Below are 24,542 nucleotides of genomic sequence, written 5' to 3' on the forward strand. Positions count from 1 at the left end.
TTGACAACTCTAACCGAAACTTTTGGGTACGTGTGATCTTACGCAAAGGACTTATGAATTCAACGGTGTGTTTCCGCGCTGTGAATGTGTTAGAGTTTTGGTAATGCTGACTTGCAGGGATGGGGCAAAAAGAGATTTTTAGACCTTTATCGATAGCATAACGTTGAAATCTTTATATTTGACTAATGTCTAAGTCAAAAATATAAAAAAGTCAGAAAAAATATATTTTTGTGAGTATAAAGGAAAATGGTCCATATTTTAAGTATGGCCGACATGTCGCCATATTTCCATTAATATTAAAGAAACATTAAATGCATAATTTATTTATAAACCAAACAACGTCAGCCACTTGGAAAGCAGATCGAAAGCTGCTACGCCCGCTCACAAAGATTTCTCTCCGTAAATGGGCATGTCAACGCCTCCGAAAATGTGCTCGCCACAACCCCTTACCTTCGCCTACCATATCAAATCGATGAAATGTTAGCACGACCACGACGCCACACATATGCGTATGTACATTGGTATGTACGTAGGAGCAGCATTAAATTTGTTAATTTCAAAACACCAATTCGAGTTGGATATTTAGTGTGCGTTACAAATTTGAGATCAACATTTCTTCCTAAATAACAACATGTCAAATAAATTTCGCTTTTCGGTGGGCAGTTAGCAGCAGACTACTGAGGGCCCTGGTGGCACAGGCGACAAATGGATGAGGAGCATGCCACGCACACACATCATAACCTGGCTATGCATGAGCGCATGTGGGCCTGCCGTTAAATTTGCATATGTCACAAGCGCACTGATAATTGTAGGCGTCAGTTAAGCGCCCAGTATGAAGATATATACATATGTATGTGCGTATGCGTGTGTGTCTGTATGCAGTTTGGTACAAAGCTAGGTGCTCCTATGAGCAACAGTTGTTTTAGCTCGTGTGGCTTGGCCATAATGATACTAACTATAGATACCGATATACTTTTTGATTTTGGTCCAGTTGTTGTTTTTGCTTTAGTTGATATTTTTGGTGTAGTAGTTGTTCTTGGTTTTGTTGTGGTTTTTGGCTTAGTTGTTGTTTTTGGTTTGGTTGTTTTTGCTTTAATTTTATTGGCGTTGTGGCGCTGCTTTCGTTCAGCTAAACGGCATAATTTGAAAGAAACAACACAAAAGACAAAAGTATAAAAAATATGCCAGCAAAAGATCAAGCTGTGAACGGCTAGAAAATTTGAATGCTATAAATTCCATCGAGTGCTCTGAAATAAATATTCATGGCAATATACAGGCTACTTATACAGTTGCAGCCGCCTTATATGGCATATGACGCCACGATTAATAAAATATTTATGAATTTAATATTGAATATTCAAGAGCTAACTCCACCAGTAAGGCACCAGCAGTAGGAGAGCCGGTAACTGTATATTATAGTGACAGCAAAGGCTAAGTTGCCTTTGAACGTCACCAAAATGCAATGAAGTAATAAAATTTTGGATTTTGTGTTCTCTCTGGGAACTAATGTCGACGCATGCGACCACATGTCTCTAAGCGCATTTCTAGCTCTTGCACATCCCTGAATATTCATTTCGATTACAAAGTACTATATATGTATGTACCTATGCGCTTACATCCGCACACCAATATCCACCAGGGAAACCAACCTATGGCTACACTATTCTGGCCAAAAATTCCGGCTTCGTTTATTGATCGGTAAACACAAGTTTGCTATAATCTTGAGCGCGATAGTGCTGATGGCTGCAGACAAAGTAAACGATTGGCTTCCAGCTGGTTTATAGCTGTCTTTAAGGTTGGCGCATGCACTGAACTTGGAAATATATAGTTTCCGCACGATTGGGTTTTACTATCTAATTTTTTTATTATTTTATAGACCAAAATATATATATTTTTTAATATTTTGTGCTTAAATTAAAAGATATGAAGCAAGACTACTAATCCGATGAATGTTATATATATCGACCATACCAACAATTTCTTTCAAACATATTAAACTCTTTTGAAAAAAGTTTTGAACATTTGCGAAATTGTATGTATTTTTATGATCGGCGATTAATTTTGAAAAAATTTGGACTTAGCACAATATAAGCATTAAATTTTAAAAGTTTTATTTTGTGAAAAAATCTAACCATCAGAGTGGCTTAAAAAATCGAACTTATTATCAAATATTTATGTATATATCTTAAAAGTCATGTGAAAACTTCAAGTCGATCGGTCAAGCCGTTTCGGAGAAATTTTCCTTTTCGTCTCACAACCCAGCGTCTAGAGATATACGTGTTTAAAGTTTTGAGAACCGCTTACACTAAATTCAAAAATTCTTAAATATACGCCCATATCTTCGAAACTATTTGCCGAATAAACTTAATATGGTATTTTCGAATATATGCACATTCGATGTATGCAAAAATGTTTGTGAAATTCATTAGTGGATATAACTCTTAAAATCACCGCACACACAATTTTATTATTTTCACCGAATCCCCGAAGCAGTGAAAAGGTCTGATAATTAAATTGGGATCTATGTGCTGACAATTTCATAGATTAGGAAGTGTCCTTTTATAGTTAGAACTAAGAGTCACTAAGTTGTTAGTTAGCAATAGTTCTTCTCGACTTTTTTTCCAAAAACTCGACTTCTGGCTATTTAACAAACTAAAATCAATAACGGCAAAGCGGGAGACACGAGCGGTTTTGACACGATTGAGAAGATAGTCTTGGAGATGGTCTTAAAGGCTAGACTAGAAAAAGACTATTCCGACTGTTTTGAGGACTAGTAAAGTTCATTTTATCGGACAGAGATTACTTTGAAGGAGATGAAATTAATTTGGAGAAAATAAAGCATTTACAGTTTATAATCGAATTCACCTTACTTTTCGATAACGTTCGTGTATAGAAGTAGCTCAATACATAACAATTGCAAAAAATTTATAGATAACATAAAAATTTTAAAATTACTTGAATGTAATGATCTAGTATATCAAAAAGTCAAGCCGCGCGAATCGACTAAAAACCAGAAATTGCGCGAGTAAGATTAATTGAAAATCGCATTAGCTGTTGATATAAATTGATACAAGTGACTTGCGCGCCCTCACACCGAGCTAATAAAATAAAAACTCTAAAAGATTACAAGATTACAACAAAGGCACCTTAGCACAATATAAACATAAAACTGCAACATGAAAGCGATATTGGAAATTTGTTTATGAAAATTGTCTACCCGCTGAGCAGACAGACATACTTCAGAGTGAACAGTGTGCGTCCAAACGCGGCGGGATGTGCAATACGCGCTTCAGCGCAGGCGCTTGTAGCACAAGCATATCGATATGTAAATTAACCCAGCAGAGAAAGACGGGGCTGGTGTTTCAAAATTATGGACGAGAATTAATTTTGCAGCAAATAGAAAATATTATATTTTTGGAAGTGCCGAATAAAGTTTACCCAAAATTAGAGTTGAGGCGATTTTTTTTTTCAAAAATATTTTAATTTTTTTTTGCATATACGAATATTTTTTTGCTTATTTGAAAATTAGTTACATAAGCGGATTGAAAGTCTGAAATATTTCTTTTATAATTTTTGAAGATTTTGTTTTTATTTTTTGTTCGAAAAATTACATTTGTTTATTATTAAATGTCATTATCATCACAAATAGTGAGATCTAGAAAAATCTGCTTAAAGAAAGCTTAGAGCCCTTCAAATATTATTGACAAATTTGGAACGGGGTCTTCTATCTTAGATTCTTAAATCGAAACTTTTAACTGCACACCTGTTCATTGCGATTTCACATACATATTTAACTGGGTTACTACTGGGTTTAATCGATGGGTGAATTCTGTTATATTATCGCATATGTATGTATGTAGATATGAACACATGCAGTTTCATATTTTTGAGAACAAGGGCAAGGTGATGAAAACATGAAATATTTATTAGGCAGATAAGTGTAAGAAAAAGTAAAAAAAAAACTAACAACTCACAGACAATGAGGATGACGCTGCAGCTTCAATAGATAGTTGAAGGCGAGTGAAACGTAGTGTTGCTGAGGTTCGTTGTTGACGCCCGTCCAATTTGACTGTGCAGTTGGCAACTTTGAAGACTTTTATTCGCACTCTTAAAGATAGTGAACAGAAGATGCCGCCAAAAGCTTGACAGCGAAGGTGATGACAGGCAGTTGACGGATTGAAAACCAAAAGAAATAAAATTATATAATAAAACCAAAGCCATGGCGTTCCAAATGGAACCCCAGACATGAAAAAATTTAATTATGTGCGAAGAATACATATTTATATAGCAATTATAGAATATATGGAGATACATAATTATTTCTCTAAAAACTTTCGTCTTAGATTGTTTAATAAATTGTCCGTCCATTTTTGTTCGATTATACCATATGTACATACATTTACAGGCCTATTTGTATCATTCATGTAATTGTAAGTTAAAGATTTTTTCCCTTTCGCCTTAAAGTTGGCGCTGGGCAGCCATTCATTGAAAAAGTCTTGCAAATCCATTCGTATGCCACACTTCAAAGCCCTCTAACCACCGAATGACCCCCTCAAGCCAATTTAACCCTAAACTTGGCTGCAATTAAAAAGCGTGAAATATTCAATCGATATAATATCTAACAAATGATTGAATGAGTATACGTATTAATATTAAAAAGGAATGAATCCAAAAAAAAGTGTTATGAAAAATTTTGTGTGGATTTCGTGCGTTTAATCGATTTTCTTGTTCGATGATATTTTCGCTTAAATACATCGATATCCCGCTGCGCCATTTCTGTTGTTTTCGGTTTTCAGGTTTTTTGTGTTTCGACGATTCTTTACGCTCGGCTTTGGGCGTATTGGTGCTTTTGCTTTTTTTACAGCAACCATCTTTTTGTGACTCGGCTGCTTTTTTACACATTGCGGTCTTTTAGTATATACATGTGATTGTTGTTGTTGTCTGCCACCCACAACAAAGCATCGCCTTCATTTGTTTTGCTTAAATGCTCGGCATTACTTTGTATAGTCAACGCCGAGATAAAACGCTCAACAAAGCGGGTATTTATGAGATTTACGAGTACGCCAGAGAGTTGTGGCTGGAGTTTAGTCGTGGCTGCGGCTTACCATTTCGGCATTGGGGCATGAGGCGCGCGTTGTGCATTGAAAGACTTGGTTGCCCGCTCGGTTGGCGTCTATTGTTGAGACACCTTTTCTAATATTTCATTACCATAGCAAATTAGGCGAGGTGCTGACGGCTATTTGTAGCCTATAAGTGGGTTGCCCAAAATGTAAATTAAGATTTATTTAGGAATTTATGAGGGGGAATTGTGCATGAAGTTTACACATTTTGGATTTTATCAGAATATTTAGTAGTGGTTCTAAGTTCATTGATTATTGGTTTTTGGTGCGCTAAACAATTGAAGTGACATCTAAATATGGAGCTTCATCTTGCAAGATCTTTTGTGTTTAAGTCGTATACTTTGGTATTAATATTTCTTCCGTTAACTTTTGAGAAAAAATGATTAAAAAATTATTTAGCTTTAGTGACTATAAAGAACTCTTACGATCTATGGTTAATCGCCGTTTGAAAAAAATGTGAAAATCTTTCATTAAAATATTTTTTTAATTTTCTATAACCTTTGAAAATTTATGGACTGTAATTGATATCCGATATAATTTGTAATACTAGTTTTCTAATCACGAATTTATATTTTTAATATCAAATATGTTTTTTATCCTGAAGGGAACATTCAGTACAATATATTTTTGAGATTGTTTCCAAGGATATGCTAAACAATATTTTCTATAATTTCAAATTATTATTTACAAATATTTGAAATTTCAGTTTACTTTGGTGTTGCATATCCACATCTACTATTGAAAAGAAGTGTTGTTGAGTTCAAGATGAGAAAATTAAATTTTTATAGATGTACATCTACACTATGTTATTTCTATCAAAAAATCCTTCCATTTCACATTTTGGGGAGACAAATTATATATTTGGAAGAATCTTGTAATTATAAGGAACAGCGAAACGCTAATTTCATTAAAGAATCGTTTTATAACAAAATAACCCTCATATATAGATATATAGCTCAAAATAATTAAGTTGAAGATTGTAACGAGTTGAGTTGAGGCGGTTCAGCCATGTCCGTCTTCTTTCAGTGGGTATATATGCGAACTAGTCCCTTAGTTTTTTTTAGATATCGATCAGGAATTTTGCACATCTTATTTTCTCTCAAAGAAGCTGCTCAGTTGTCAGAACTACTGATATTGGACCTTTTCTTCTTAATTGGCGTTGACCCGCTTAATCGTTTCTTCTTTTTGCTACGTGGCGCCAATTGGATATTCCAAGCGTAGCCAGGTCCTTCTCCACCTGGTCCTTCCAACGGAGTGGAGGTCTTCCTCTTCCTCTGCTTTCCCCGGCGGGTACTGCGTCGAATACTTTCAGAGCTGGAGTTTTTTAATCCATCCGGATAACATGACCTAGCCAGCGTAGCCGCTCTCTTTTAATTCGCTGAACTATGTCAATGTCGTCGTATATCTCGTACAGCTCATCGTTCCATCAAATGCGATATTCGCCGTGGCCAATGCGCAAAGGACCACAAATCTTTCGCCGAACTTTTCTCTCGAAACCTCTCAACGTCGACTCATCAGTTGATGTCGTCGTCTAAGCCTCTGCACCATATGGCAGGACGGGAATTATGAGCGACTTATAGAGTTTAGCTTTTGTTCGTCGAGAGAGGACTTTACTTTTCAATTGCCTACTCAGTCCGAAGTAGCACCTGTTGGCAAGAGCAATCCTGCGTTGGATTTCCAGGCTGACATTATTGGTGGTGTTAATGCTGGTTCCTAAATAGACGAAATTATCTACAACTTCAAAGTTATGACTGTCAACAGTGACGTGAGAGCCAAGTCGCGAGTGCGACGACTGTTTGTTTGATGACAGGAGATATTTCGTCTTGCCCTCGTTCACTACCAGACCCATTTGCTTTGCTTCCTTGTCCATTCTGGGGAAAGCAGAACTAACGGCGCGGGTGTTGAGGCCGATGATATCAATATCATCGGCATACGCCAGCAGCTGTACACTCTTATAAAAGATTGTACCTGCTCGATTAAGGTCTGCAGCTCGAACTGATATTGGACCACTGTAGGATATATCTTCCTTCCAAAGTGATCGATCAAACTCAAGTTCTTTTCTAGGAAAACTTTTTTATCGGACAAGATATCTTTGTGAAATTTGACTGGCGCTATAGTCCAAACAAGGCTATAATCTCTTAAAAAATTGGTTTGATTACCATAGTATGTATGTATAAAGTTGCAATATAAACTGTTGAAACAAAATCAAGAAAAATTCCTTTCACTACGATTTTATGATATAAAAAATGTACGTGTAAAGGGTATTATAGTTTCGGTAAAGCCGAAGAGTTCACGTATTTTTTGTTTAATTAAATATTAGAGTTAAAACGAGAAGCAACACTGCCTTTTTTGATCAAGTACCAGAAACATAATCTAAAGCTATTAAAAATATAAAACAGTACTTTTTTATTAATGATTTTTAAGGGGAAATTAAATGCCGACGGAATATAAAAAATTTTTAGAGTTGTCCCGTCGGTCAGGTTTTACCAGAAATCGGTTTTGTTTCTTCAACTTTAATCGTGTTTTACAACAGTTCGGGAAACCAATAGTTTTTCTTTCATATCATGTACAGTTAGAGATTTTTTAATACCTATTAAGCTATAAATTGACAAACTAACTTTCGCCAAGTTTTAGTGCGAACTTGTTTCAGTCACTTTATTTACAATTCGAACTAGATTTATGTTAAGAATTAGAAATTCTTTAACGTTTCTATGTACTCTCCAAGATAATTATAACTATTTTTTTAGTTACCTTCATTTTAAGTGCCTCCACAATTTTGGCGGTTTGTAATCCCAGCTTGAAAAGGAAATGTGAATTTTGGGCCCACAACTCCGCCGAGCGCCTAACTGCGAAACTGTGAGAGTTGTGGGTTGAGCAGGAATAAGTGCGGAATGGTTTGTGTTAACAACACGCACATAAACATATATTGTATTTCTATGCAATATTCTTGTCAATTAACTAAAATCACTTTGGACTATATCTAAGCAAGAGCAGATAGTTGTATAATTTCTTTTATGTATTTTATTATTATTACTTTTGTTTTTGTTTTTTACTTTCAATCGAATTTTAATGTTTGCAAGTATTTAACACAGTGCAGACTTATTACTTTTTAATTATTTTTAGCACACTATTCAAGCATTATTGTGTATTTTTCTTTATTGCCAAACATCGAATTCACGCTAATTCTTCTTTCTGCACCATTTTTTGCTTATCTGAAATTGTATTTGACTAAAAATTTCCAATTGTAAGTTTGAAGCACACACTTGAACATATTTACAATGCTTAAAAGTGAAAATAGAATTTTGCCGACGTGTAAGTACCACCGTTAAATTGCACACGCTGTCTGCAGTTATGTATGTTTGTGCGCCTGAGAGACGCGAGCTTGCAGCTTTCCGTCACAATTGGTTATCAACACAACAGCCATAGCTGATAAGCAGCCACCTCACGAGCCGTCGGCAGGTGAATTACTTGCGTGCATACATCTGTTTAGTGAAAATTAATCACGGCAATGTAATACATATAATAACAAAAACAGAACTATCAATACGTAATCCGAGCGCAAATTCAGCAAGCAAGCAAACGACGGAAGCGTCAATATCAACGGCGAAACGGCACAGCACGTCGTCACACCGCAAGACCGCACGATAAACTAATGTGATGCCGTCGCAATAGCCCGTATTGAGTGACGACGCAATGCGGAGCTGCGCTTAGCTCTGACGCCACCACAGCAGATCGAGTTTCAGAGTTTCAAGACGAGTTCTTGAGTGAACATCGTGGTAGCACTCTGACAAAGTAACGGAGCGGAGCAATTTTGACTGTGAAGCAACCGGCAAGGTACCTATGCGTGCTGCTAGTAGCCGGCCAGTCAATCCAACAGCACAACTACACACACATGCCCTTGCACATACATAAAATAAGACACTTATGCGAGGGGTATCGAGGGCGCGAGCACATTTTACTATAGTTGAATGTGAAGCCAATTCAGCCAACAACAACACTACGAACAAGGGAGCGGGCAAAATGTATGAAAACAAAACAGAAAAACGCGAACAGCAAACTGGCTGCAAGGCATACCCACACAGCTTCCACCATTGCAGGCACCACCACTACAGCGATCGCTGTTACAGTCAGCCGTTGTCAACATAAATGTGAGTAAGTGTGTGAGTGGAATCTTTTATTTTTATGTTTCACTCATTCTTCTTATTAGCAGTTGGGCAGTTGGTCCAACTGGTGTGCAACGCGCAGCATTAGGCACCCTGTATGCATTTGAAGTTTAGCGCTGGGGTATGGTGATTGGTTGCCATGGCGGCCAATGTTGGTAACGCCCCTTTGAAGCATGAGAATGCGAGCGCGAGAGCTGAGCAATTCCATTCTGTTTTTACTGGCTTTGAGCGCATGGTTTCTGCTACGTTTCTGCTACATACATACATATATGAGTGCATGTGTGTGTTTATTTCGTATACATTTCGCCCATTTTGAGTGCGAGCTGCATTGGTAGTAACTCAATGTGTGTCTGTTTGTTTTTATGTGCGTCGTGCTGAGTGCAGTCTATGCGTCGGCGCGTGCCAAATATCACTCCATGGTATACCATCATTCAACAGCTGAGCTGCAGCAGGTGGCGCTCAGCTACTCAGCTGCCGCGTGCAGGCGTGTGGGTCGTGTGGTGCCGCTAACGCCCTCTTCTTTCTCGTTTTGCAGGCGGCGTGAAGAAGAACGCGAACTGGCTCCCAAATGCTGAGACGCAATTATTTTGGCGAGTGTTGGAGTGAGTTAGCAACAGTTGCAATTGATAAGAGGTAAATTTCTTAAAAGTAAGAGTTAAGTGAGGCGGCAAAAATCGTCAGAGCAATGGAGTCCGAACGGCGCAGATACATCGCGGTAGCCCAGCAGCAACAATGGCGCGCTTCTTCGCTTACTCAAATAAGCTTGTAAGTGCTTAGCTGGCAGATAGCAGTTTACAAGTTGGTTGCAACATTTTAAGCGTTTAAACTTCCATCGTTTTCTTATTTTCGCTGTTTGCTTTATTACCTAATTTTTTCCTTCTCAGTAATATTTTTAGTGCCGCTGTATTGTGTGTAATCACTTGGCTGAATGTGTGTAGAGATTAGCGCCGCCCAGCCAACTTCAGTGCCGACTAACTATAAGTGCAGATTTAACTACAAACACTTATACATACATACATATGTATATATGTAGTACAGACAATGTTCTCGAGTTCCATAAGTGAACTTTTATATTTTATTTATTTTTGCAAATAGTTTTTGACATTCTTTTTATTTTGTTTCTTCGTTAAGTCATTCCATATTAACTGCGTTGCTAAACAGAGAGAGAGAGAGAGAGAGAGTGAAGTTCTTGCCTTGTTTGCTGCTTACACTTATATAACAATTGGTGTGAATGGGTTAAAAAGTAGAAACTTTAGACTGTCTGCTGCCAATTCAGCAATGCCTTCACACAAACATAACGCATATTCATATCTACATGCATGTGTATGTGTGTACATGTGTGTACATGTAGTCTGCAGCGCTTGAAGGCATAATGAGACCGCCTTCGCACCTTTTCCTTGAGTCAAATACCATTTTTGTTGCATTAGCCAATACATTGCGCGACTTTAAGCGGTGTTTTATTGTTATATTGTTGATGTCGCACTTGTTCGCGTGACGCTTGTTGCTTTCTCTTTAAAGGGTTGCATACTTAACAGTTGAATTTTATTTAGTGAATGGTTAAGGGCGTGCAGATGCATATGTATGAGCATACATATTTATGTAATCATAAACGAACTCGGTAATCGCAACTAATAGAAATCTCGGTAGTTGCACTTATTGAGGTTGTTGCACCCAGCGAGGAAAAATATTTAACAAGAAATATGACAAATGAAAATAGTTTTATGATATAGAAAGCTTATTTTTTTATTAAAAATTTTATTTTTTAAACATATCGGGTATTGTTGTCTGCACTTTCTTCTTATTAAGGGTATTTATTGTAGCCCTTTCACGAAGCTCCTTCAGAAATATAGTGTCTTTTATTGGAATATCGTTTTCCTCAGCCCACTGAATGCATGTGTTAAAAGATTGCATAGCAACTGATCCTTTCATTTTAGGAGGTGGAATAACATCCGCTCCGCTATTATCAGAATTTTCAATTTCTACGGCTTTTTTATCCACTTCTTTATAAGCAACACTTTCGTGCATCCATTCATTTAGCTCTTCATTTGTGAACGAATCATTTGGTGCAAGTTCTTGGAGCATTGATGGAAGGATTGCGCGTTCATATTAAATTTATCTTTTTAGAATGCTGAAAGGAATATCGTCCTCTTCACTCCACTCAACATCTGGTTTAATTAACATATTTCAGCACTTGCGCATGGAGCTTGCTGACACTTTTTCCCATGAACTTGCAAGAAGACAGATAGCATGTCTTAAGTTGAATTCCTTTAACTTTTCTTCCAGATGAGTGGTTTTATTCCAACCAAAAGACTTTTTTGTAATCTACTTTTGTTAAGTTAATAGCGTTTCGGTCCATTAGTTGGAGAATCGCGGTACAGTTAGGTGGAAGACACATAACGGTTATTATTCCATCATCACTTATCATCTCATTGTCTTTAGGATGACACGGGGCGTTATCCAAGACCAATAGGGCTTTTTTAGGAAGTCCCTTGGATTCTAGAAATTCGCGTACCTATAACAATCCAAATAACAATACAAAAACTCAATACATTTCGTATTTTTCACCTCAGAAACAAACGTATGATGAAACCAGTCTTCGAAAAACAAATAAGTCATCCACGAGTTCTTGTTAGCTTTGTAGACAACGGGCATTTTTTGAAAATTTTTGACTGCTCTAGGGTTTTTTGCTTTTCCAATGACAAAGAGCTTAATTTTGTGCGTACCTAAAGCATTTGTGCATGCGAGAAATGTTACTCTCTTCTTACAAGCTCCTTGATTTTATGTCTAAAACGTATTACAAATGGGTCGACGGACGCTGTCTTATTGGAAGGCTTCTCTCCACAAATTTTCAAGTGGCGGAGGCCATATCGCTTTTTGAAATTGGAAACCCAACCATTGGAGCTTGCGAGCTTTTGCTTTGACGATATCGATGGATATAGGCACATTTTCACTCCTTTGTTTCAAAAACCACTTGTAGAAAGCCTTTTCCATTCTTGGGTATTCACAAGATTTTAAGGTTTGCCGTTGTCCTGGCCCAGCTTCCATATTTGTGGCATATTTAAGTACACAATCTTTTTTCTTCTTTATTTTCGTTATTGTCGACTTGTGAACTTTATAATCAATACAAAGAGCTTTTGTCGATAATTGTAAGTTTTATAAATTTTTTTGTGACCACCACGACTTTTACACGTAAAACACAACTGGCGTGTTGCAAAATAAACTGATAATGAAAGTCATTTGTTGACAATTGCTCTTAACACACACACAAAAACAGGAAACTCGACAGAGCAACGGTAAAATAACGATCAGTTTGTGAATACATAACAAAAGAAATGTCATAAGAAGAAAACGACAAAAAAAGAACTGAAGCAAAACATATTTAGATGTAAAGTTGCAGTTATTGAGGTCAATATTTCTGAGTAGTTGCACTTATAAAGTTTACAATGCTATGTTTTATAGTGTTGCAAGAATCGAGGAGTTGCGTGTATCGAGGGTTGCGGTTACCGAGTTTATACTGTACTTATGCCAATTTATTGTATGTATGTATGTATGTACATACACATCCGCTTGCAAGTCAGAAAACATGGCATTCTTTTTGAATTTGTTAGACAAGGATTTTTTAAACAAATAAATAAAAAATAGTAAATTTTTATAGAACTGTACTTTGAAAATCTCCGATTCATTTCGAAAAATTCGGATTCCTTTGACATCATAGTCAATCTGGAGCAGCATAATTATTCTAAAAAGTTTCTTAAGATTTCTATAGTCTAGGCTCACATTATCGGAAAGACTAAGCCCAAAATATGTCATTGTAGGCATTTTTGACTTATGTAAATGAGTGAGAAAAATTAAAAATATCGTTGCTATCTACCCCAAGAGCCCATATCCTTATTTGTACTGTGAAGAAGAAAGGGGGAGATCTGGGTCAATTCCTCCTATGCTCGGAGGGTCCCGTTCTTAACAATAATTTCTTGCATTTCTTTATCTCCAATAATTCACTACCCCAATTCCGAGCCCCGGTTTTCTGTCTATGGTCCTATATATGTACATATGTATGTATGTACACTAAATTAAGCCGATAAGCAATTAAATCAGGGTCCAAAATTACTAGCACTTCTAAGGCATTGAAGTACAATGGTTTTAACCGCCCCTGAACCACACCTTCTCAATTTGTAGGTTACGTTACTATCTGTAAATTTCAATTATTTTATTTTTCTTATTTATTTGTTTATTGAGTGAATTGCATATAAAATAATATATACACATATCTCGAAAGCTATGAGTCTGAGGAGGGTATACATATGCGTATACACTTCTTAATTCTGAGGACCTCCTCTATCCATCCGTACCATCAAATCGCGGCGCCAAGAGAATCCTAATATTGCCCATCTTTTCATATTTAATTTATAACAATTTTTTTTTTATTTTTTAACAATATTTTCAAAAATCAATCAAAAAAATAAAATAGAATAGCAATAGACTAACTTTTTTGTCATCTACCTAAAAAAAAATATCTCACTCACTACAACAAGAAATGGAAAAAAAATATTCTCTTCAAAATCAACATAAATAAGTCGGTTCGTGTAACCGGAAATCGAAATTTATTACGCTAAAACGAAGCACTACTGTCGAACAGCAGCCAAACCAATTGACTATTGATTTCTTTTAATCCGAGCAAATGTAAATGTCTATTAAAATGAATAATGCTCGACATGTTTGGTGACATTTTAAATTTATGCGGGAACATTTTATTTAAAGCTCATTTGCATTTACAACAATTTTAAGCGCGGGTCGGCAAACAAGAAAGAAGAAGAACACACACAGAAGCCTTTGTGGATATATACAGACGTACATATGTACACACATGTATACATACACACGAAGTAATTTCACTCAAAAGAGGAATAGAGTTGGAGCAGAAGAGACAAGAAAATACAGTGTCAACGCTAAAGCGCAAGCAGACCTCCAGCGTAGATCTTCAACTGTACATGCATATGAATGTACATATGTACATACCTTTCTGAGTGAAAATATTTGAGCATTAAAGCCATTTTTATTGGAAATAAACGAAAATTGAATAACATCTTTAAATGTTCTTTCAAACTATTTTTGTTTTATTGATTACCTACATACATATGGATATAAAATTGGATTAAGAGTGGCATGTCAGTCCGGTTCAAAGTTGATCAGATGGTATGTACAATTTGTATAATTTTGAAATGTTTGTATTGCTCAGGAATCACTTTTGAAGTGAATAACAAATATTCGTGTTGATCGTTTTTTCAGTTCATGTCAATTTTGATCAGACGGCATATGAATTTGTATTTAGCGTGAGCATATTTGTATTGACTTAGAAGTCCATTTTGAAGTTGATAACAAAGATTTGTATTAAGTCCGGGTCAATTTTGATCAGATGAAAATGTACCCTCCAATAAATTATATCCACTTGATGATGGACCTGAAATCCGAACTTAACCTTGTACTTTAAGCAATAAATATTTATGACAAACAAAAAATTTAATAAAATTTAAAAAATATTTGAAAATTGCGTAAAACAAATACAAATCAGCATTACTAATTGTCCACCATACCTATTTGACTAACATACATACATACATATGTACATATAAATAAAAAACATCGAAATACGATAATTTAAATGAAAAGGCAGCTAAAGCTGTGTAGGGACGACCGAATGACATTTAAATGCTATAATTTAGGGAAAAGTGTCACTATGTCACAATTTAGGAGTTTCGATGGTGGCTCGTTGCAGCGGCGTAAAACTAATCATAGCGCATACCAAGTGCCACACATGAGAATATGAAGGTGCATATAAAGTAGGCGTAAGCCCGCACTGTCTGCGCTTGTTTTCCACTCGATAAGCAGACGGACAGTTTAACTAACTAGTTGTTACCGAACACTTGTTGCTGCCACCGACTGCTGGCTACCGACCGAATAGGCCGGCGCACCTGATCCTTTTTTCTCCAACAACATCTACCTTTCAAATGCTACCACAAACAAATAGGAAGGGGCAAATGCTCGGTTGACCCAAAGCAGCAACAGTAGAGCCACTTGTCAGACTCACTGTGGATGCGCTCGCCTTTTTGTGTATTTGGAGGTGATGAAGGCATTTTTGGTTAACTTGCTCCCAGTATCTCTTTTTACATCTTGTCAGTTGTTGTTGTTGCTGCAGCGGGTTTCTATGTCTACGTCAGCAAGGAATGTTGGTTGAAAGGTCAGCAGGTTCAATTACAAGCACACACATTTTCTTTTTACTCTTGATCACATACCACGTGTATGTGCATGTGCGTGCGGGTGCGTGTGTGTACCAGCATCACAGCATGTGCAGCAATTTTTCCTTTATGCCACATGTGTGCCTGTGGTTTATGTGGCACATTTTATCTGTTGCGCTTTAGTCTTTCGTAGATATACATACAATGTATGTCATACATATGTATGTATCTACATATTTTATTGATATGCTTTTTCTATTTCTTGCTTACCAACAAGCAGCAGCGAATAAATTAAGCCATCGTTTTCTAGCTAACGGCGCTTCCTCGAGCACTTGCGGCAGCATTTTTTGACGAATTTTTGTATTTTGCTTTCAATTATTATTTATGCACGTACATATGTTTTTATACATATGTGTATATACTGTTGTGTTTTGTAATTTTTTCTCACGATTTATTCAGGATGCTATGATTAGTTTTGTATATACCAAGGGTGAACGCAGGGGGGGGAGGGGGTTTTGGGGTGTTAAAACCCCCCCCAAAGTAATTGAATTTTTAAATAATTGAATTTAATTCTTCATAGTCATTTGAAAAATTGTAATCTGTTGTTTTCAAAGCAATCTTTCTGCCGACGATGTATGAATATGTAAAATAAATGAATACATTAGTCACTAACAGCGTTGCCGTTTTGATACAATTGTATCTTTTTTGATACTTTTTTTTCTAAGTTTTGTGATTTGATAATTTTTTGTTCACATAGGCCGTTTGTGTTTGATACTTTTCTGCTGATAGAATTTAATTTTTTGAAACTATGAAAATGTTAAACTAAAAACAAACCTATTATATCTGGATAGTATTAAAAAGTTGTAGGAATGTAGGCCAATTAAAAAACCCAGAAAAATATAAACTGGACAGAGACATTTTTTTAATTTGCTTCAAAGTAGTAATTAGTTTGCCTTATAACTCTGTGGCTGCTGAACTGGATTTTTTTAGATTTCAAGGGAATTGTGATTAGAAAATGGACTTCTTTTGAAAATTAGTTCTGAACTGAAAAGTCACCAATAAGGTTTCTATTATGTTTTTTAGAGTTTATTGTTAATCATAATACAGGAAAAATAAAAACTCATTATGACTTTCAGTTTTCGTTCCATGAGCAAACTGTAGTGAAATAAATTTAAATTAAATAAAATTATGCTATTTGCAAAAAAATACTTGAATGTCTTTACTAAAATGTCTATATTTTGAATAAAAACAACCAGAAAAAACTGGTCTGAATTAGATACACAACTTTACTTATTATTTGTTTTTCAAATGAAAATTTTTAAAACAACGGTTGTGCTTTTGATACTTTTTGATACTTTTTTTGCTTGGCAACGACTTGCAAAATACCTGCTATAAGAAATTGTATTGGCTCCATGAAAGAGACCGTAAATATTTTTCGGATGTCAACTAAAGTGGACACACTGCTCAAAAATCTTATTCTTGAATCCTTTCCAAACTCAAAGCAAGTGAGGTTACTTAAATTCTGCGAAACACGTTGGGTGGAGCATTTAGAATCTCTTTCTTTATTTAACGATTTATTCCCATTGATCTGTACAGCGTTGGAAGAGCTTGATACTGAAAATTTAAGAAGTGATTTATCAAAGCAACATGCTTTGTTGACTGCAATCCAATCACCTCAATTTGTGATTGCTATGGCGATACTAAAGCCAATTTTTGCATTATCAAAACACATAAGCCTATGTTTGCAGCAAATAGACTGTGATTTGAGCAGCTGCGTTGCTTATGCAAATAATTTGGATGCTGAGATTAGTGAAATGCGTAAGGATTCTGAACAATCGTTTAAACTAATTTTTGAATAAGTTAAAACAATAGCCGCAGAATTAGATTTAGAAATCAAAATTCCGCGTTTGGCGAAACGGCAAACTAATCGCGACAATTATGAAGGCGAACCGGAAGAATATTACCGCAGATCAATTTATATACCGTTTTTAGATCATTTTTTGGACCAAATCAATGAACGGTTTTTAAAACATATAAATACATAAATCTTGACGCTATTGAGATGCTGTTCGTGTTTTAGAAAAGCAATGGTCCGCTGATGTAGAAGATCCCGATGATTTCGTTGCTGAATTTAGAATGTGGAAAAGGTTAAAAATCTTTTCTTCAGATTATATTTTCTAACTAAAATTTTGAATATATTTTCAGGAACTGGTTAAATCAAACAAAGAGATCCAAAACTTTTTTAGACGCGTTGAATTGTTGCGATGCAAAAATTTTCAAAACAGTGCATCGTTTTTAAAGATTGGAGCAACAATCCCTATATCTGTCGCTTCAAGTGAACGCTCGTTTTCCTCACTTCGCAGGCTTAAAACATATTTAAGAAATAAAACTGGAGAAGCACGCCTTAACGGAATGGCTCTCTTGAATATCCATAGAGATATAGACGTGACGGAGGAAGAGATTTTAAATGTTATGGCCCAAAATAAAAGAAGATTAGACTTCAATTTGTGAATAAAATAATGAAACATTGTCTTTTTACCTAAACCCCCCCAAATTTTTTTCCTGCGTTCGCCACTGGTATATACCTACATACGTATAGTATTTGTATGTATACAACACAAGAGTTTGAGTTATCGAGAACTTTGAGTTATAGAAGTTCAACTGTATTTATTAAATATATTGCCTTGAAAGTTGATTTGAAAAAGAATTTTTATGGCCATGGCCATTAATTTAAATTTATAAATGCTACTTTACTTATTAACTAATAGTAGGAAACATAATATTATCTTAATTATAATGTATGAACTGGTGATTAAATGTATGGAAGCAAAGAAAAAATGTTTCATTAATTTTGAAAATTATTATAAATTTGTTTTTTTAATTTATTTTAAATTATTTACATTTTCAGATATTTTTTATATTGCTTAAGGGGTTGTATCCAATTGGGAAGAAAAATCTATTTTTTGCTTATATATTGAAAATATTCTCCGAAATTTTTTTAAGAAAATTTTGAAGATTTTTTAATGTAGTGTATTCGGCTTCCAAAAAATTCTACGCGTTTTTCGAAACAATGACTACTCTTCGATCAGTTCCTGTATTTTTCTTTAATTTAATAAGGTTTTTTTTTGAGTTTTGGATTTGAGATTGTTTTAAACAGAATAATCTTCTTCATCGCAAGACAGCCTTTTTCGGAGGTAATCCCAGAGATCGCTTACGGGAACAAGGGAATCAGAAAAATTTCAAAATTGTTCGAATTTTAAAGTCCATTAAGTTCTGTAATTGCATAACATACGTTTGGTAAATAAAATCTCTCTTTAAAAATATTACCCAAAAAATTGCATGTGAATATTTCCCTATACAATATTCCTCCTTGGTGCACAGTTAACCGTGCAATGAGACAGACATGTGCAAAAAATCTGATTTTCATATCAAATTCACTATTAGAACAATTTTAAAAAATCATCCGTGCAAAAATAGAATAAATCTATGTATCTATTCGTACTATGAGATTTCATATAGCATTATATATGTACATACATATGTATTACGGTTAAATGAGACAAACCAAAAATATTTTGGGAATGGTAAAATAATAGAGAAATTCAAATTAAATTATTACAATTAAATAGCGTATTCAACCAGTTATAATGCCAGCCCTTATTAGGTTTAAGGAAAACATTTTCACCTTAATTTCATTAAAATATCTCATATATTGACCGACATATTCGAAATAAAGTCAGAAGAAAAACTTTAACTTCGGTTGTATCTAAACTGTAATATCTTTCACAAAGATAAAAGATTCCTTACAACAACTTTGATCGATCAGTTTGTTCGGCAGCTTTATAATATAGTAACTCGATCTGAAGAATTTCTGCGCAGATTGCACTTCAGCTTTAAGCATTAAGCTAAATCGACACAGCTCGTCACGCTGATAATTTATATATTGTATACAGTTTATAGGACCTCTGACGTCTCCTTTTGGGAGTTACATACATTGTGGAAACCTAATAGTTTACACTGTTCAGAGTATAAAAAGTCCATACCGATTTCCTCTCTGTTTCGTATTAACAAAATTAATAGTAATTCACGGATCGATTCCATTCGACTTCGACGAAAATTAAGATAATAGATTGGGGGCTAATGGAATTTTTTAATAATTTTATTCTTATTTTAGCAATATACCAGTCTGAAGTGAGGGGAAAGAAAGCCACGAATTATTACACAATGAATAATAAAACTGTTCATAATATGTAATATAATATAAATAATTTTTTATTTCACATATTTAGGAACACAATCGCAGAATTTAATAAACATAACTAAATATTATTATCATGTCAGACTTTGGTCTTTACAAACAAAAGAAAAAATGAAAGTTCCGATTGTATTTCGTCACAGGATATTTCTCTGACGCGGTAAAAAAGCAATAATCTCCATTTGATGAAGACATTAATGAGTGTAAAAACATACAAAATAAGAAATTTAAAAACCCGAAGAAATAAATACGTGACACACTGTGTTTGAAATCAATAAAAGAGACTCCAAATATTTTTGCTACCAATTGGACATGTTATTGGGTTCGAAATGAGCGCTACAAATTCCATCTTATTAGAAATTAAACACAACATTTTTTATTACCAAAAATGTTTTCTAGGCTTTGACTGGTGTGTTAAATTTGTTTCTGTCTAATAACCGAAAAGAACACGTACCACTGCAAAATGGTTTTATAGCCATAAAATATGAGCAATAATTTTTCATTGTTCCGCTGATGAGACTGGAGAAACACATACATACATATGCATATGTACACACAACGATATACAGGCAATATCTATATTAGTACGCGAGCACATGTCCAAAGCATCACTTACTGTTCGCAGTAGTTCATTTTGCCAGTGCCGCTCATCTCATTTTTGACTTATAACATCGACTAATTGCCCGACAGCTAGCCAAGCAGCCAGCCAATCTAACTCTTATGCGTCTAACTGCCAGCGCCACAAAAAAAAGAGCGAAATAAAATACAAGGAAAAATTACCTGCTGCACAACCACTCTTTCCTCTGCTGTTGCTTGTGTGTGTGTGTGTACGAGTGTGTGTGCCTTCCACCTTCCTGAATACTCGAGAATGTTACCGCAATAAAGATGTTTAGCCAAGTGACGTTTTGATGGCTCAATTCCCATAAATAATCTGCACTCGAACATTTGTTTTATTTTCATTATTACCGCATTTGTTTTTGTTGTTGGCTACAGGTTTTGTTGCGCTGCTGCTCTCCTCATGGCACTGCATAATAATTCAATATTTCAGCTTAGCGCCCCATGAATTGCTGAGGTCTTTCTTGTTTTGTTTTTATTTTATTGTGGTTGTTTTTGTTTTTGCTTTCAATATTTTTTGTTTTATTTGCTTAGCATTGGCTCATTTGCGTGCTCTTTTGGGGGCAAGTTATGTTTGTATTTCCCAGCATAAGCTCCACATATTACGCTAAAGCAGGCATTAAGCATATTTTTCTTTCAATATTGACTTGGCGTACTTTTTTTATGGCCCTTCTGCCTTCAAGGCAACCCGCACATTCATCACACATACACATACGTATGTATGTATATGTGAGTGTATAAATATGGGATGGGACGGGCGTTTAGTAGGCTTTAGGCTAGCATGCTGTTCATTGGTTTGACAGCAATATTTATTATTGTTGTTGGAGTTAATAAAAACGCCTTAAATGAAAATTTCTCTATGCTTGTGTAAATTGCCAAAAAAAAAGAAAGTTTTAATGAAAAGCAAATTTAAAACAACATTTCAAAAAAGTGGCACATGTTGCATTTCGAAAATAGATTTAAAACAAATTGCCAATATGACTGCACCAACCATCGAGACAATAATACATTCCCTCACACACACACACATATGTACGTGCATACTCACAAACCGCATTTAAATGTTGCCTAATGCGATTTCATTGGCTCGTAAATCATTCGCTCGCATATAACCTCAATTCGCCGTGTTTACGTGCGTTTTTATTGTTATTGGTAGTGTTGTAGCACTTTTTTATATTTACCTAATGACTTTTGCTGTGTGTGTGTGCAAAAGTCATTAAGTAAATATAATAATATTTATGTATTTTTGTTATATTTTTTATTTTGTCGCCCAGCACCGCTTGTGTTTTACCAGCTTGTTTATTTGTTGGTTTGTTTTCCCTGCTCGACCGACCGTCTCTGTTGGCTCATTATATACAAAATTAATATGTGTACTTATTTACTCACGACACAATGCCATGTGATTATGTATGTGTGTATGTATGCACATTTATTTGCATACATTTGGCCGGCAGCTATTTGTCCGATGTTATCTTTTATTTTATATGCCTAATTGGACGTCATAATTTGTCAGTCAACCGTCTCAATTACTGTTATGCGGTTGTTTATTGAATACGAGCAAAACATACTGTATCCGAGTCACTTGTGTGGCTAAATATACATAGATGAGTTTATAGGTATATTCTCCAGTACTTGGCTAAAAAGATAGAGAGACATGCATGAAGTTATGAAAAGCTTTTAAGGATATTTCTACTGAATCGGTATACATGTATATAGGTACATACATATGTACATACATGTGGACGGGAAAAAGATTTGTCTTTTTTTCCTAAATACCATGAAAATATCATCCGAAATGACGAAAAACAAGAAAAATGTTAAATTCGGTAGCACCAAAGCTATAATCCCCATCACTAGTATAAAAGCGATCATTCAGTTTGTATAAGAACGGGTGCAGAGTTTCAGATCGATGACTTAAAAACCGAAAGATTTGAAATATGGCAATGACAGCTTATCATTGTAGGAAATTCAAATATCTACCAAAAAGGTCTAATAAGATTTGTCGACTTGTTCAAAAGTTATTGAAGGTCAAAGTTCAAGATTTACCTGGCTTTAGTCCTTGCAAGTTGCAAACGTATGAAATGTTCGGTTATTCCCGAATTTAGCTCTTCCTTACTTGTTAATATATATTATTTCACAAAATAATACCTCAAATGCTTTTTTTTTGTCAATTCAACAAATCGGAAATTTTGTGTGATTTATAGGCTTCTTTGTCTTCAAATAATTTCTACATATACATACATATGTGTTTATTGCTTGTTAATAATAAATTCATGAATATACCCATTTCAAAGCATACTCATAGGCGCAGTAAATGTTCTTTGCAATTGCCTTGAAATTTGAAGTAAGCAAATCAGAAACATTTTCCCACAGATAGTTTCAGAAACGTTATTGATTATGACGATTGTAACAGAGATTACAGTAAGATGTTCTTTGGAAAATGTTAGAGCTCTGAGAGGGCACTGAGAAAGAGACAACGTGCCGTACGAAGTGTGTTCTGAAAATAGCTGGAATTTTTAAATTTAATACTTCGCGGGTTTGGAAAGTCAAATTGGCAAAATCTTTTTTTATTTTGTTGACATACATGACACTTAAGCACAGTATCGTCTATTTATCTTTGCATGCTACTGAAGTACGATTCAATATTTACCGGTATTCATAGCTTGCTTTGTCCGTAGCAGCCAAAGGTTTGATATGTTTGTATGAGCTTGTTTTTTGCCCCAGCCTCCATATTCGTCAGCGATGACTTCGTGTGACTTCTTCCAATTCTATAAATGAAGGAAAACTTAAAGAGCCGTCCGTTTACAAGATAGATGAAAATCGCCGAATGAGCGACACGCTTTCCCAAAAATCGAGTTTTAGAAGTGTTTCGACGGTTGGAAGAAGCGCTAGCATAAGGGATTATTTATAAGACAAGAACATTAATATTGATTCGCTTTTTGAATAAGTAATTTTTCAAAAAGCGAAATTCGAAAACAATTTGGTTATAGTTGTCGTTAGTTGAAATTGGTTTATTATTTATGGAAGGCTACAGAAACCAGTCTACTTGAATTGACAAATTTTGAAAACACTTTTTGAAGTGTTTGCCAACATTGCCAAGTTTTTGAAAGAAATCGTAAATGGAAACATAAGGAAATCGCAAAATTATGTAACAAATGCTCTTGAGGTGTGACACTTCTTCCAACTATACTAAAGGTTGATGGTATTCGATAATATACACACGACGACTCAATTGGATATTCTCTTCTAAAATAGAAATTGGTATTCTTTCGGCGAACGGCAGCTCGATTTAGATATTTCAATAATTTATTGAAAAAAATTAAATATATTTAGTAGTACTACCTTCTCACTTCTTCATCGCTCATTTTTTTGCCAAAAAGAAATTAAACGCAATTTAAAATTCACTTAATTAATATGTATATATATTTTTATCTCTCTAGTGTATATAAATTAAAATAAATAATTACATTATATTCAATATTTTTTAGATATATATATATTTTTTTTTTGCTTTTTATTTCTTTGTGTAATCATTTTTACCTTTTTATAATTAATTGTCATTATAAGTTGTTGTGTTGTTTTGTTTTTGTTTGCATTATGAATAGCTTTAATTGCATACTTCTTCACTATCATTATTATTTGTATTTTATATTATTTCCATATACTGTTATTAAGTTTTTTCTCATTATGCTCCAATGAGATGATTCCCTTTATTTCTCACATTAGTTTTCTTGTATTTCATCATGATTTCGCACCGATCATTTTTGCGGCTCTTCTTAGTTTTAAGTATACGAGTATTGCAGTTATGTAATTGTGTGTATATACTTGATTTAGGTTCTTATATACGTAAATATGTACTCATATGTATATGTGTGTATAAGTCCACCCGTTGCTCCCTCAACTTGCTTTTGCCTTGATACTAATTTATTTATAGTACTTTTTTCCGTCCGCTTTTTCACTTTTCTTTTAGTTGCTTCCTTGCTTCATCACTTCTTCCCTATTTCCAGCATGTCCACTAATCATCCATCTACATATACATACATACATTCATCAATCACTTAATAACTTATTCAATAGCTACAATATTTAGGTTTATTATTTAATTCTTCTTAGTTAGATAGCAAGGTTAATTAATTAACAGAAAATTTGAGATAGT

General features: G+C 34.8%; 1 protein-coding gene across 2 annotated transcripts in view; it reads right to left on the reverse strand.

Annotated features, from left to right (window-relative positions):
* The window catches only part of LOC120777604 (LIM/homeobox protein Awh), a 50,893-nt gene extending 42,174 nt beyond the window's left edge, over positions 1-8,719 (reverse strand). For both annotated transcript variants that reach the window (XM_040109043.1, XM_040109042.1), the window contains exon 1: positions 7,872-8,719. In XM_040109043.1, the coding sequence (XP_039964977.1) occupies positions 7,872-7,877 (6 nt within the window). In that variant the 5' untranslated portion in view covers positions 7,878-8,719. The remainder of the gene's footprint in view (positions 1-7,871) is intronic.
* Positions 8,720-24,542: the final 15,823 nt, after the last annotated feature.

The sequence above is a fragment of the Bactrocera tryoni genome, chromosome 5 (genome assembly GCF_016617805.1).
Source record: "Bactrocera tryoni isolate S06 chromosome 5, CSIRO_BtryS06_freeze2, whole genome shotgun sequence".
In the NCBI taxonomy this organism is placed as follows: Eukaryota; Metazoa; Arthropoda; class Insecta; order Diptera; family Tephritidae; genus Bactrocera; species Bactrocera tryoni.